The following is a 16,088-nucleotide window of genomic DNA, read 5'->3' on the forward strand; positions in this document are numbered from 1 at the left end:
ATGAGTCCTGGTGCTGTGAAAATTGCATGGGTAATGTGCCATATAGTTGACAGGCAGAAAGAGCCCTGATGGGTTTTCTTTTGTGGGGAGGGAGGGGGGGGGGGGGGAGACCTGAAAGTTGTGTGGAGCTGTAAGGCACAGGATGAGAGGAGGCTTTAATCCAGGGAGCAGCTAGGTCTTAATGAGGATGTAGGAGTGCAGTGGGAGAGGGAATCAGGCTCCCGCAGGGCTCAGATACAGGCTTCACAGGCAGGCGTCTTACCCAGAGGACTCACAGTGAAGGATGCGATGGTTCCACATACATCCTCCTGTCCTACTTGTTTAGTCTGTTCAGTCATTTAAGCCTCTCTCTCGGTGTAATGAAGGGTACTGTATCCCTCTCCGTCAAAGATATGGAAGTCTGTTCAAAGCTAAAACCCTAAGCTGTGTAGGAAGTGTGTCATGCTCCTGGCAACAAATACTCTTGACTGTGTTAGGACTGAACTGAAGCTATCTGTTAGGTTTCTGAGGGAATGGTCAATTTGAGCTCTGGAATGCAACACAGCTCCAAGAGGAGGATACAGTGTAGCCGGTCCATATGGATGGTATTGTATGAGCCTGTGTTTTGTTTGGGCCCTGTGGTTCGTGTTAATGCGATTGGGGCCAAATAGATCAAATCTGATTTTGCACCGTGGCGCTTGTCCTCCCCCCCTGATCAGACTCGTGGCATTTGGTTAACCGTCAAGTAAAGATTTCAAAGCCATTAAAAGATAAGGATTAGTTTTCAGCGGAAAGAATGTAGTGGTCAATTAAAGACTTCAGATGCAAGGACAAGGCACCAGCAGGCCTATTTTCTGAGGGGAAAGAGAGATCTAGGTTGAGGTTGATTCTTGGCATTGAGACAGGCTGCTGTGGCATTGCATTTCTTGCGAATGTCACAGGACCATAAAGACAGGGAACAGCAAGTTCCTGAGCTGGAGATAATTCCCCTTGTTGACATCCTTTCTTTCACGTTCTTAGGCTATAGGTTTACAGAAGTCAATATGCTGAAGGTTCTCATCTTCCGGAGTGTAATTGCCCCAGAGGAACTTATCAGCTTCCCAGTAAATGGCCCCCCCTGTCACATGGTGACCGATGGGGGAGGGAAGGAGAGAGAGAGGTGGGGGTAATGGGGCCTGGTTGGGGAAGGCACTCTTTCATACCTCAATCTCCTCAGGATCACATGACTGGTAGTGTTAGGGCCACAGTGCTCAGGCTGGGCAGGGGTCTCTGGACTTTACTCTCATCTCTCATTAGTACTGTACCAGGGCTTACAGAGGCCAGCAGGAGAACTCCCTGGAAACAGATGCAGAGGGAACGCAGGGTAGACTGATTGTCGCTACCTTACAGGTGCATGAGTAGAAAAACAACATTGATGTGCAAGAGATACTCTGACACTTTTCTAAATGATTGAAAACCAATGCGCTTCTGCATTAACTTCTTCTTCTTCCGGGTGCTTACAGAAGTCAGGAAATGGCTTATTCTTCCATTGTTCTCTTTCAAGATTAGATCAAAGAGTCTTTAATTGGATTTGTAGTGTAATGCAATCAGAAATGTGTAGTGATCCGATACAAATTAAGCTCCCAAAGCGTTGCTTTGCTGCTGCGATGACTCTCTATATGTGAGAGAGGAATACGAGACCTCATTTCTCCCTAGTTTGGGTAGCCCACTCAAATGAAATGAAGCCTTTGGCTCCACAGCTCAATTCGCAGTGAGAGAGAACACAGATTGCCTAGGTCTCCTCTATATGACATTCTCTGTACTCCCTTTCTAAGCAGGGGACTGCTCAGTGGAGGAGGGATAATAGATATGGCTGTGAGAATGTGATAGACCTCAGATTGAGTGCTAGCAATGCTCAATATATCTCAATAGTACTAGCAATGCTCCCTGATTTTTTTTCTTTTTTTCTTTTTGGTGCCTCATTTCTATAAATTAGACTACTCTAGTTCAGCCCCTCTCAGGGAGATTTTACCTTGAGAACATCTATTAGAAGTGTGCGGAACATGATGGATAACTGAGGTCACTACATCAGGATGTTACAGTAGCCCTGTTTATGCTTTTCTGTATGCCTTTTACCATGTTCATTTTCAATGAGATAATACACAATACTGTTTTTCGGTTCATGAAATACATCTTTAAATCCGTTGTTATTTGCATTCCTTACATATCGGTTTATTTATGTTTATACATTCTTCAAAGTAGGCAACAGTTTCAACAGTAGCTTGCATTGTCCTCACTGTCAGGATCAAACACACGTCCCCGGAGGTTGCTGAATGGGCCGCTGTGAGTTTGGAAAGGCCGTGTTTTTCTTCGCTGCATCGGACATTGAAAGATAAATCTATGATTGTTCAGTAGTGCTGATGAAGTGCTTCATGACTTTCATGGGTATTGACATGTGTTTGTATAGTGGCGTGCTCTGGCCAATGTGGGCCCAGAGTACTGTCAATAACTTCCAAAGTGCAGCCCGCAGTCACCCAGCATTATCCCTGCGAGCCACTGTTGCACATTACAACTCTGTAATCACCCGCTCATTAATCAACCATCTAAGCTCTTTAGGATGAAATGGAGACGACCATTAGAGCAATGAGACCAATATCATCATTTAGATATTGGAAACCGCTGTTCCATAGTTGTTTCTATAGTGTAGGGCCTATGATGGGGCACTATAGGTCCGACGGTATATGTTCCTGGTGAGACCTTACCTTTGGGATAGTGACCATGTAAAATGCACTGTATCTTTACTATCAAGATTAGTTATTGACACAATTTAAGTGAATTACGTGCGTATAAAGTAGTTTTTTTGCACTGCATAACCAATGTTCAGTTTGGCAGAAGAATCCTGTCTCTCCCATCTCCTGCCCACTGACCTTCTGGGCTCAGCAGAAGACCGGAAAGTGTCAGTCTCTGTCCAGCGATTATTAGCTTGGTAAAGGTCTTGGTAAAAGTCCTGGCCTTTTTGGATGAAGCAGTCAGCTATCATTTATATATCAAATAGGTTCCCCTCAAGGAGCTTTGTCACTGTGATATAGCATTTTGTGAAGCTTAGTAACTTTGAGACCATAAAGTTCTTCTAGGAGGGAGCGGTAACAGTTACTAAGAATGCTTGGTTGGACTGTGAGATAATGGCCTACTTTTGTTGACCTGCAGCTGTAACCAACCCCTTCAGCTGTGTGTGAGTCTCAGTAGAGGCGACTGTAGGTCAATCAGTAGAATAGCTGAGTCAGCAGCTCTTCCTCCCTCATATCACTGTCCTTCCCGCTGCCGGTCTCAGCTCTCAGTATCACTATGGGTCACATTGGCACATCACACCAGCAAAGCAAGAAATAGGCCTAAGCTGTAACTTGTAACTGTATAGTGGTAATGATATGCCACCATTAGAATCATTGTATTCAGGTTTGTGCCAAACAATTTGTTATTGGATTGTGTAAAAAGAAATCCAGTACATCATTCCACTTAAAATCTGTAGCCTACCCTACAGTATTTGTTCTGTATGTTTGTTTTGTTGGCTTGTCGTGTAAGGGGTTAACCTCCATGGATCTTCCAGGTTTGCATGTAGGCTCCTCCTCATGGCCGACCATGTTGGCTGAGCTCCCACTAAACCATGCACGCCTTGTTTACTCCACTTTGTCGGCAAGCCAATCAGTGGCTGCCTGCCTGCCTGTGCGGACTCCTGCTCTGGTAATAGCAACACTGCACTGTGATCAAGGGCTGTTTTGTGAAGGGCTCTGGCCCCGCTCCTGTCAGCCAGGAAGAGGTATCTGCAGTGAGAGGAGACAGGAATGACATTTTCATGACTCACTGGGGCTCCTGAGCGGCGGGGCACATTGTCATAACCAGGATATGACGTGACTGCAGGAAAAGACTAGGATATATCCATGCGTGTGTGTATGTGTGTGTGTGTGTGTGTGAGACTGTTTCTGTGTGTGTTTGTTTCAAACCAAAAGAGGGATCTACACAACATTCCTCCACACTTGCCCCTGTGGGCACCAGAGGAATGTGGTGTACAGTAGATACATACAGCCTGTATGTATGTAACGTCCTACTGTAGCACCCATGTTAGCCGACAGCGGGAGTGTGCCACTGCGTGACTCGGGCTCGGCAGTGGCGTGTACCTGCTGGCCTTTCCTCAATAAAGGTAGGCTAGGAGGAGACATTGGACTGTGTACTGTAGCGGTGTAGCTTGGAACAGTGCTGTTTGAACTGTGGGAGGGATTGAATCAGACTTTTACAACAATGTCTTCTCGCTTTCCATTGTCTCTCAAGTCTAGTCTTGCTCAATCTGATTGAGTCGATTTTCTTTTTTCCTACTGACTTTCTGACTGGACTTTTCTGACGAGAGTTAGACCGTGTATTGTACTGTGGCTGATCAGATGTTCCAGCGAAAAATGTTTAAAGATTGAGATCGAAGAATGTATGCAATTTATGTTTTGGGTTTGCTGTTGAGTGATGGCCGTTTTCCTGGCATACTTCTTTGTTGCTGCCTGTGCTATTGGTGTTATCAGTAACACAGGATGGTTCAGGAATGTAGGTGTCACTGGGCGGCTTGGAGTCAGTTAGCCTCGTCCAAATCTGACTGGAAATCCAAGCTTTTAAACATGCTGGTTTTTGTAATGACCATTTGCCGTTGTTACTTATCCCACCATTTAAATTCTATTGGATGTTCTAAATGGCTTGTGCGTGATTTCCCCCGTATATGAACCATCAGGAGTTGTGTGTGTGTGTGTTATTGCGGCACTGCTCACTCTCCAAGGCCTCCTGCTGTCAGACAGCCCAGCCCACTGTGTCCAGCTTCAGGCCTTAGGGGAGATCCCCTGATAAAAGCACTGTTATCTGGCTGTCTGTCTGTGCGTCTGTCTGAGCTATGAGCCAGCGTCCCCACGTCCTTCCCAGGCCACTGACCCTCTTTGTCTCCCCCCCGCCCGGCCTTGTTTGTCAGCCAGACTGTGCTCAGGAGTGGCACGACATCCATCCTCTCTGTTCACCACGACATCTGTCTCACACCAGTGACACCAGCAGTCAGTGATACCATTGGGCTGTTTAACAAGGGCAGAAGCTGTCAGCATTAATGCACATTTTACTTTGTAGTCCTTTTTGCTTGTGATCATATTTGTATTGTTAGAGTGTCTGTGTTTGTTAGATTGTATTGTTTACAAAGTGGATTTAGTGGACATGGTTACAAAGTACTGTTTGAGTGGTCCAACTGATTTTCAATCTGTGGGAAGATAAACATGATCAAATATGAATCCAAATAGCCTTGTTTTCACAAAGTAGCTGGCCATTTGTATGTCTTTGTTTTAAAAAAGAAAAACAAGCCTCTACTTGTAATCATTTTTTTTAGGGTGACATCACTTCAGATGCCTGATACTGTATAAGCCCCTCTTTTATGTGACCTCATTTTCTGCAAACTAGATTACTATAGGCCTGGTTTTTTTTTTTTTGGGGGGGGGGGGATTTTTTAGGGGAAAAAATTATATCTATTGTATTAATATACACAAAATCTCATGTTCTCGCTGTCTCTCTTTCCCCCTCTAGAATATGACAGACAGCTAGCACCTACCAAAGGCATGGCGTCTGCTTACCTGGACCCCAATCTGAACCATGCCCTGGCCTCTGGGGTGAAGCCTCGACTCAGTATGGGAATGGAGCGCTCCCCAGGGACCATGGACCGCTTGCTCAAGATCTTCCACTACTTTGAGAGCAACAGTGAACCCTGCACCTGGGCCAGCAACATCCGCCATGGAGACGCCACTGACATCAGGGTGAGGACCCGGTTTGATACCACAGTATTATCTGTGCTTGCTAAGCCTCTGAAGAAGGACATGTACAGTGTCAGAATTGCTAATGTTACTCACTTTGGTGTGTTCTGAGACAAAACCAGAGACAGCAGGCTGCTATTTGGAATAACATACAGAGGTCTTTGATGTTTTATAGCCATGGAGTTCCCAAGGCATCGTCCTATTTTTCTGTTTTAATGTTGTAATGGAAGACACATGCTATTGTCCCTATTGCTTGCTGTGGCACACCATGGAGTGGGTACTCTACTTAGTCATCCATTCCTTAGCCTGCAAGACCAAATGTTCATTGGGATTTTGTTGCTGTTTTATCTTCACTCAGTGTCTGTTGGTCTATATTTCAGAGGCCCAAGTATAGACACATTGGTGAAGAGAGCCCTGTAATTGATTGAAGAGATCTTAGCGAAGAGATGTTAGGAAGTGAATAGAGGATATAAGTGATTGATAGAGAATGAAGGACTGTGGAGTGATTGATTGCTTGTTCGTGAGTCTTTCTCGCCTGTCTTCAGGGGGTGGACAGTTACCTATCGACTCCACCTACTGGACAGCGCTCTGTTTCAATCAGTTTCTGTTGTTTACACCCTGTTCACATTGTCTCTGTACTTATTGTCTACTTCCTCATTCAGTGTGATAATTGCCTCCATGCAGCTTAACAGGTTTGTGTGGGGGCAAAGGTGAAAAGAATAGGTCACTTGATAAAACAATTGGACTTTCACTATCCACGTATGGTGCTATATTCCTGATTTATCATTCAGTTTCCTCCTAACTGCTGTACCTGTACCAGTGGATCGACACGGTGTCAAAAGACGTGAAGAGATGTAATGACATCCTTGTGTGATGGGACGGTATAGTTAATCATTTTACCCCAGTTATGTCACTTATCAGATTGTGTCAAAAGCCCACAGTATTATTTCAATGATGGATTATTTAAAAGCCACCTCGTTTCTCTACACAATGACAACGACTTCCCGGAAGCCCACAAAAGGACTATACATCATTCAGGGAAACAGTGCCAAGCTGATCTGCCTACTCTCGTAGATCGTCCTGTAGTCCTCATGTCACCTCTGGACCACTGTGACGGCCCTCCACACTGATGTCATACCAGCAATATGTCACCATAATGAACTGCTATTCATTTAACCTTGGTCGCCGTTCTTAATCACTAACTCCCCATGCAGGACATGGCATTTAACTGTTGTCCTTACTATTACTGTTGCAATAAGGATCCATGACTTTTATTGTGGCCTTTTTTCACACTGCCCCTCTGACCTGTACATGTTTGTGCACTGACAGGGCATCATCCAGAAGATAGCGGACATTCACAAGGTGAAGTGCGTGTCCTGCTTGGGTCTGCGTCTCAGCCACCTGCGCTCTGATGAGGTCCACTGGCTCCATCCAGACATGGGGGTGTCCCACGTCAGGGAGAAGTATGAGCTGCATCACCCTCAGGAGGAGTGGAGGTAAGGCTCCCTGCCATCTGCCCCTCACCAGCCCACAGCGAGCTGGCTTAGTTCAGTTTTCTTTATCTCTCCACAGCTAAAATGGCAGATATCCTCTGCGCTATTTGAGGGGGGAAATGGTAACAGATTCCAATGTTTTAAATGTATTCAGACTGATGGCAAAACCCAGGGCTAAAGTATGTCACGGAGCGAGCGACCTTGTTACCATGGATACGTGTGCAGGCAGTGAGTGTCATGAGACAGGGACTGCAGCAGGGGGTTGAATGCATTTATATGCCTTGTATTTTCAAATGAATCCACAGATTGAGAGCCTGCACAGTGTAGCAATGGGAAACCAAAACCTATTGTCCTCGTTCAGGTACTCCCTTTGAACATCCTCCTTACTGGCATTTAGGCTTTTCCTCTTACCTTTCATATGCAGCCAGTGACGGTGGCATTGTACTGTTGGCAGGTGGAGAGATGGCAGATCAAGAGGCCTCCTGAAAGTCAATTAAAGGAAGTCTTGAACCTTTTGTTGCTGTAGCGCTATATATCAACAGAGAATTCTCGCTTTATTCGGTTCAGCTCTTTCTTTTCAATTGAAATGTTTCAATGCTCATGTCAGTGAGTGTGTGTGCTACTATAGTCTATATAGTGCTTTGTATCTGGCTGCTTAGAGTATATTTGTACTTGCAGCAGTAACGATTTCATTTGAATTGACGTGTTGTGGTTGATTTGTTTTTTTTCAGCAGACTGAAAAACACTCCATCGTTGCTGCTCCAACAGAATGAGATTGATTCCGTTTGTCTTCCAGACTCCTCCTAGTTGTTAGAAGTGAAATGAGAGAAGCTACAAGGGATCCTCTGCCAAAGTGAACTGATTGAGGATAGCAATTAGAGAGGGTTTAACTATGGGTTCATATTACCTCTGTGTCTGATGTCAGGAGCCCAGGCTGACACATAACCTTCTACTTTCATCTGAGGGGATAGCAAAGATAGCAGAATGTCTAGACTTACTGTATGCATTTATTACAGACACAAATCTTGCACACCTCCGCTCCCTTTATGGCCAGTGCTGTGTGTACTGTAAGTAGGCCCAGTCTGTGGGTAAATGTACCTTCTACCTACTCAGCCACAGATACTGTAGTCTCTGGAGCAGTCATCAGTCATTAGAATTTACTTTGTGGTTAATGCTGGAATGGGTCCAGCTGGATGATTAACCTTTAATAATGTATCAGGCCTAGAAAGATCTCTCAATATGGCCACTATGACACCCACTTAATCCATGACACCCACTTTGGCATAATCTGCCTAGCCATCTCAGGAATACAAATGTCACCTGTAATATTCAGAAATAGAATATTCAGATAGAAGTGATGTACTCCCAACCATGGCAACCATTCTCAATAATTCAGATGAAACGTTCCAACCCTGCTCAATGGTACATACCTTATATCTCTCTCACAACAACCTATTCTTCTGCTGTAGGCCTGGCATGGAACACTATTAGATAATGCAGAAGGACAACTACAGCAAAGCGCATGAAAATCCAAGTTATTCTCTACCATCTCAGCCATCGTGCTGAAGTAGTGGAGTTAAATAATACAGTGGAGATGTATTCCGTTGTGCTATTGTTAGTGCGCTATTGAAGTCGCTCAGGGGATTTTCAGTCGCTTTGTGTGCAGCTCATTCATTATAAAATGGGCTCTTTATTCATTTATTCTGTGCCTTAATTTCTTTTGTTGGATGAAGGAAGCCCTCTAGCATCTGCAGCAAATAAGAATCATAATTCAGATGCCTCCATTTTTTTACACAGGAAGTACGGCAGCTTTCATCTGTCTTGTTTCGTCAATATTTCTGTTGTTTAGAACATTTCCGACCTCACGCCATGTGCTGTGTTTAACCTTACGTTCCCCGCGGGGCTGTACTGGCAGTTGAAAGAAAGAAAGAAAGAAAGACAGAGAATGTATGGATAGTTGTGGGTGTGTAGGTTTGACCTCATCCTAATGCTTTCATGCCATAGACATGTTAGTACTTGTTTTTCCTTTGTGTCTTAGTTTGTGAGTGTGTGTGTGTATGAGAAGTCATATTTCAAGTATTGTCCTGATGGCATGACAATAACATATCAATACAATTTCTATCAAATAAATATTCTAGTTTAAAATACACTGGTTATGTGTATCACAGACCAGCAGCTCTTCTTTCCAATGGTCATGCTCTTAGCCAATGAATGGAAACAATCTGCTTTGCTTCTACATTCCAATCTCCACTGTTCTAATATTTACTTTTACTGTACATCTGAGCTCAATATAGAAAAGAACAAGTCTTGTGTGCATCTGAGATTGGCTTAGGGTTGCAAAAGAGATATGCCAGAGTTATTAAATCTTCTCTCTAAGTCAAAGAGTTTTTTTAATTAGAGAGAACAAGCAAAGAGTTTCAAATTAGCTACAATATTTCAAGCTTTTCAGCAATTCCACCTTGTAAGTTAACAGGAGGCTCTGGCTGCTATTCCAGGAATTATTGCAATTGGAATTGGAGTTATTGAGGTCTGCCAGAGATGAGGATGTCTCACTCCCTTCTTTAATCAGTTCCATATGAAAGGGGCCTCCGGAAAGTACAGAACAATTACAGCATGTATTGACTTTCACTCTATACGTAAAAGAATAATAAAAGTATCATAATAAGACACAGAGATTGTTTCTAATGAAAATATCCCAGTAATCTGCCATTTTGTGTTCTCCTCAAAAGTAAATCCTTGTCTTTGTCAGCACCAGTATAACAATGTGATGTTTCTCTTCAGGTATGAGCTACGAATACGCTACTTACCAAAAGGGTTCTTGAACCATTTTACAGAGGACAAACCCACACTGAACTACTTCTACCATCAGGTAAGAAAATATATTTACGTGAGGGACATACGTTTCCCTCAGAAAAAGACAGACAGGCTGGCACATTGTGATATTTTCACAACAGGTAGAGAACATCAGTCTGACAACCGCATATTCAGTTATATTTACAGTGAATAGCTTCAGAATGTGTAGAATTAAATCCTCAATGGCCTGGGGTCTAGAGAGGGATACGACAGCAGTGAACTTATCTCCTCTAACAGGAGGTTTTTATCAAATCTTTTACGCTTTTTTTAATGTTACTCAATAATATTTTTTTTCTATATTTTGTCAACCCAACATTAATATGGTCCCAAAATATCATTACTTTGTGCATACAAAACATATATATATCCCAGTAGCAAGCTGTACTACTAGAATAGTCACATAGTGATGCGTTTTGTGTCAAGTTCTGGGAAGTAAACTTCAGCTATTAAGTAAATATAATGATATTTTGGGACCATATTAACTGTGCGCTGACGAGAAATCCTCAAAAATAGTTTTTAAGTAAAATTCAACAGTGGACACTAGGCATCATAGACAACGACAGAGACTGTTCTGTGTTTCACTCAGTATTCATTGCAGGAGACAGCACTTCCCACCCCAAAGGAGCATCAGCCCTGTTCCCCCTGTAGGTCTTAAGTATGGAAGAGTGTGTGTGTTCCACCTCATCCATTAAACACTGTGGACTTGGCCCTCTCTGGTGCCTGTGTGCAGTCACACTGCATCACCTTAAGAGAGCATTTTTCACCAGCTATGTTACTGCAGCCCTGGGTTGCTGGCCAGATACAACCTCTCATGGCTAAATGAGGTCTATCTGAGCTGAACCCCGCAGCAGTTCAATCAGACTAACAACCTCCATCAACCTGTTGCTGGCTTATGATGGCTCTAGGCGATGTTTGATGATGGCTGAAGGCTCAAGCTCTCTATTTTCTAAATCGGTCAATATATCTCTATCCCTCTAACAAACTCTAGGCAATGTTTGCTGATGGCTGAAGGCTATAGCTCTCCATTTCCTCAATTCGTCAGTAGATCTCTGTCATTCTTAACAAACTATGAACCTAATGTCGTTTCCCAGGTGAAGAGTGACTACATGTTGGAAATAGCAGATCAAGTCGACCAAGACATTGCACTTAAATTGGGCTGCCTTGAAATCAGGTGAGTGGTTGGTGGCATGTCCTTGGTTGTAAATTCATGTGCATGTCAAATTCCATATCATCCAGGTCTATTTATAGAAACATGACGCTCATCTTGAATACTCACTTTTTCTCTTTCATCTCTCATTGTGTGTTACAGGAGATTTTTTAGGGAAATGCGAGGGAATGCCCTGGATAAGAAGTCCAATTATGAACTATTAGAGTAAGTGATTTATTTTCACATAATACTTTATTTCTGTATTACCTCATACACCTCTAAACACTGCAAGCAAGAATAACTCCACTTGGGTGGAGAAGACCTTCCTGAGCTTTTGACCAGGCTGCCATCTCTCATGGCTAAGACGCATGTAGGTCAGTGTAAATTGACTGCCTTGTGAACTACTCTTTGAAACTTTTCTGCTCTATTTATAGCGGAGAATAATTGATCCTCAGTCATCTCCAGCAGTGTCATTATGTCCCCAGTGGTGGTGTGAACAGGACTCCTGCTATTTTATAGCTGTTTTACACTCTGGGAGAGGGGCTGATAGAGGCTGTCAGTTTACCAGGCCTCCTGCTGGGAGGCATCCATGCAAACCCCATTAAGGTCAATTCCACTGCAGAGCAGTCTCACAGTATTACCTCAGATATGGCTTTGGTTATGTCACTCACAACATAAATGCAATTTGAAGATTTGCTCCATCAACCACAGCGTTGTGGTTGTATTTGCCTCACTGGGTCCAGAGCACAGTGATGGAGGTGAAGGGAAGTTAGTATCTTGTTCCCGAGTAATATATTTGTTTGTTCTGCACAAATTTGCATTTTTAGTTTGTTTAGGAGCCAGAACTAACCCACTCTCAGATGATCGTCAGCCAGCCTGGCTTTTCAAATGGTAATGCTATATCCAGGCCAGATTGTGTACTTGGCACATGTAGAGTGGTTGGTGGTTGGCTCCTAACCAAATGATGGGGCCATGGGGGTGGTGAGTAGGAGTGAGGGCTCAGAGCTGAATAACAATGGTTATGCAAACCCATGAAAATGTCCTCAGTCTTTCCTCTGTTGATCAGCTGACAGGTGCAATGCAGCCAACTGAAAACAATGCGAAGATTACATTTTCTGTTAAACGTTAAGGTTTGACGTCGACAAGTGAACCACTCTTTTAACATTTCTGCATTTTTAGATTTGTGGTTTATCATGCCTAAAACCCAATACAAATTAAACAGACTGAAACCAAAATGCCTATTGCCACAATGTAAAATATTTTGCACTCACGTATTTCACCTGCTACTGTTTGTTGCTAGTGTGTAATGAGAGCATATTCTGTGAGTAGACTTATTTAGCCAAATGCTCTGTTCTCTGCAGAAAAGATGTGGGTTTAAGAAGATTCTTCCCCAAGAGTTTGCTTGACTCGTTGAAGGTAAGAATAACTCCTTTTTGCTCCTTTTCTCTCCCTAAAGGCTCAAACATATGCCTCTGCAAACAGGGAGATGGCATTGTTCAGATAGACTCAATGTCATTACCTGCCTGGCTGCTCCCCCTGTAGTCTCACTCTAGAGAATATGTGGCCCAATTCTGCCCAGACCACGCAGTCTCGTTTGAAACTGCTCTGCTGGAATAGTGTTATGGCTCTCTTTTCATCTTCATCCTCCCTGGGTTTTCCAGTACAGTAGCTGCCCTCTTTTATCTTTAGAACACATACTATTGTTTTCATGTCACAAAGATGAGGCATTTCCCACTAGCATTTTTGCCCTGAGTTGACTCCCACTGTAATAACGTTATCTTATTTGAAAGCACCTATAAATACATGAGGCATATGTTGGTTCCTCATTACGTGTGTGTTTCTGTCATGCAAGATGCTCAAAGTAGCGTTGGGACTTTATGTCCCTGTGGATGCTCGTAGTTCACATGGTCTGGACCCCCCTCCTGGTTTTCTCTGAGCTCAGATGATGAATGACACGACATAGGAGGAGTATTCATCACCGGCTCCATGGCTGCGGACAATAGGACTGCAGAGAGAAGTGTGCACTCCCTTAACCTCAAGTGCCTTGGAGTGAATAGAGCAGACAGATGCACATCTAGCAACTTACCATGTCTGTGTTTGTTTGCTTCTTTGTGTGTGTGTGTGTGTGTGTGTGTGTGTGTGTGTGTGTGTGTGTGTGTGTGTGTGTGTGTATGTGTGTGTGTGTGTGTGCGCCTCAACAGACCATTGTTAAGTTTCTGTACCGTAGCTTTCTCTCCTAGGGGAATACAAGCTTCATTGGGGCTTCTCTTCTGTAACAATGAGAAATCTGGCCCTCACGCTTTGTTTTTATATACAAAGTCACTCTGTCTACTGAAAAGGAAAGTCCAGCGATATAGTTGTTTATTCATACTGTGCCTTGCCAGCGAGTCCCAACAAATGTGCTAAATCGGAATGAGTTTCATCATTGAATATGTCACTGATGATGGGTGTTGAGAGCTCATACAACATGAAGCAGTTGTTCTTCAACCCATCCTGTCTCTCTTCAAGTTATTATTACACACTGTACACAGTATTCATGGTGTCTGTACATCACAAACTGAGTAATGTGAGGCTTTTTTTACTGACTAGTAACGGGGCATTATCAACCAATTTGCCTGTGCAACTGGCTTTGTATGCATCAGGCTTCACTTTATGAAATATCATGCATGATACCGAGATGCAACTGAAAAGAAATGCAAGTGTTCTCTATGGAAGCTTTATACACTAATTGAGGAGAGTGACAGAGATTCATTTGTTGTCTTGAGATATGCATAAGAGAACATTCATAAGATTCCATAGCTTGTCATGTGAGAAATTGCCCCTGATTGTTGTTATCCAATTAGGCGGTTCATAATTGATGCTCCAAGCTAACATTTGCATAATTGTATGCCTTTTTTTGTCATTACGGCTCATGTAAATGTTCTCAAGGATCAAATTAAGTGTTGTTTTAACAGATTTGATTTGATCCATGAATTTTTCCTCGTACCTTTTCAAAGTAGGATTTGTGATGCTTTGGCATTTCTTTGCAATTCCTATAATTAGTGGGAGTCATTTGAATAGACACTGACTAAGACTGATAGGACTTGTTCACAGGATGGGGCCTGAACATGAAGAGATATTATAATTACTCTCATTATTATGTGGTGGCTCTTGGCTTGACACTTCCATGAATCATTTGATATGTTGACTAATGACACTTTTCAAACATTCTAAAGATTGTTCTCTCAGGGATGGAAGCTGCTGATATTCATTAGCTTCACAGAGAGAATTCATTGGAAGATTGAATACAGTGTTATTCTAAACACCCGAGTAGTTTCAAGAAGACCTGTTGAGATATTTTCACATGTTCTTCTTTCTCTCTTTATTGATCATTTCTTTTTCTTGTTTTTAATTTCTCTCTCTCTCAAGGCTAAAACACTACGGAAACTGATCCAGCAGACCTTCAAACAATTTGCTAACCTAAACGATGAACAGAGCATCCACAAGTTCTTTGAGATCCTGTCACCCATTTACAGATTTGACAAGGAGTGTTTTAAATGTGCCCTTGGGGTAGGTATTTAGTTGTCTTTAGGGAAGCTCTAGGTTTGGAATAGGTGGAGTTCAACAGCCTAGATGAGATGTTTCACAGTGACACCTGCTGGGCTTAATAACTACTCTTTTGCTTCTCTGTTCATCTATTTAGTTGTATCTACAGTACAGTATAGTTTGCCTTTTTAATAGTGATGATGTTTTAACACATTGTTTGAAATCTCTCAATATTGAACATACAGATGCGTTTTTTCGTTATTGTTTGCCTTTCAGTAGATTTCAGTAGATAACAAATAGCTTTGTTAATGTGCTGTAACTTGCCTGCTCAGTAAACAATGCACATACTGGTAGGATAATTGTGTGCATTATGAATGATGTTATTTCTCTGTCACCTCTCTCTCCTCTAGTCTAGTTGGGTTATATCTGTGGAACTTGCCATTGGACCAGAGGAGGGTATCAGCTACCTTACAGACAAAGGCTCAACTGTGAGTGCTGTAACTGTGTTATTTGGCTTTATTTTTTTCTACCTTTTATAATTGACATTCCTTAAAGGGTGCCCACCCACTTCAGGCCTAATTCAGCTATTCAGTGTCTTTCAAGTTTCACCAGGAAGATGTTTACCACATTGTATGTATCATTCTGTGGTTCCTGTTTTGTCTGTGTTCAGCCTACCCACTTGGCCAACTTCACCCAAGTGCAGACCATCCAGTACTCAAGCACTGAGGACAAGGAGCGCAAGGGGATGCTGCATCTGGTCGTGGCTGGAGCTGCTGAGGTAAGGCCAACCTAAGCACTGTTTATTCTCCCAGACAGAAACGGTGACCCCGTCAGTGTCACTCTGTGTGGAGAGGAAGCCGTTCGTCTCTCACTCTTCACGGGTGTGATTCCTGTCTTGCTGATGAAGCGCTGGGGGAGCTGGGGGCACTGCTCACTGCTCCATGCGGAGGTGGATGGGTTTTTTTCCCCCTCTAGTACTGCTCAGCTTTTTTAATATTCAGTCCTCTGCCCTACTGTGGCCTCGCTGAAGTGCTGACCTGCATGCTGTTGTTGGAGAAATGAGGAACTCTTCAGCTGTAAGCAATTGATTTAAGACAAGGGATTCTCTGAGGAAAAAGACACACCCTGACATAAAAATATACTGTGTGCGTGTGTATGTGTGCATGCATGAGCGTGTGTGTGTATGTGTGAGCATGTGCATGCATGAGCGTGTGTGTGTGTGTGTGTGTGTGTGTGTGTGTGTGTGTGTGCGTGTGAGCGTGTGTGAGTGTGAGTGTGAGTGTGTGTGTGTGTGTG

General features: G+C 43.2%; 1 protein-coding gene across 6 annotated transcripts in view; it reads left to right on the forward strand.

The window, feature by feature from the left end:
• ptk2ab (protein tyrosine kinase 2ab) overlaps positions 1-16,088 on the forward strand; it is a 52,875-nt gene that overhangs the window by 11,420 nt on the left and 25,367 nt on the right. For 4 of the 6 annotated variants that reach the window (XM_083678927.1, XM_083678926.1, XM_083678924.1 and 1 more), the window contains 9 exons: positions 5,551-5,777; positions 7,104-7,270; positions 10,049-10,136; positions 11,212-11,291; positions 11,430-11,492; positions 12,629-12,683; positions 14,676-14,816; positions 15,203-15,280; positions 15,463-15,570. In XM_083678927.1, the coding sequence (XP_083535053.1) occupies positions 5,583-5,777; positions 7,104-7,270; positions 10,049-10,136; positions 11,212-11,291; positions 11,430-11,492; positions 12,629-12,683; positions 14,676-14,816; positions 15,203-15,280; positions 15,463-15,570 (975 nt within the window). In that variant the 5' untranslated portion in view covers positions 5,551-5,582. Of the gene's footprint in view, positions 1-3,800; positions 4,154-5,550; positions 5,778-7,103; positions 7,271-10,048; positions 10,137-11,211; positions 11,292-11,429; positions 11,493-12,628; positions 12,684-14,675; positions 14,817-15,202; positions 15,281-15,462; positions 15,571-16,088 lie in introns of those variants that run through there. The other 2 variants (XM_083678923.1, XM_083678925.1) reach the window with 1 other exon arrangement.

The sequence above is a fragment of the Argentina silus genome (genome assembly GCF_951799395.1).
Source record: "Argentina silus genome assembly, chromosome: 10".
NCBI classification, from domain to species: Eukaryota; Metazoa; Chordata; class Actinopteri; order Argentiniformes; family Argentinidae; genus Argentina; species Argentina silus.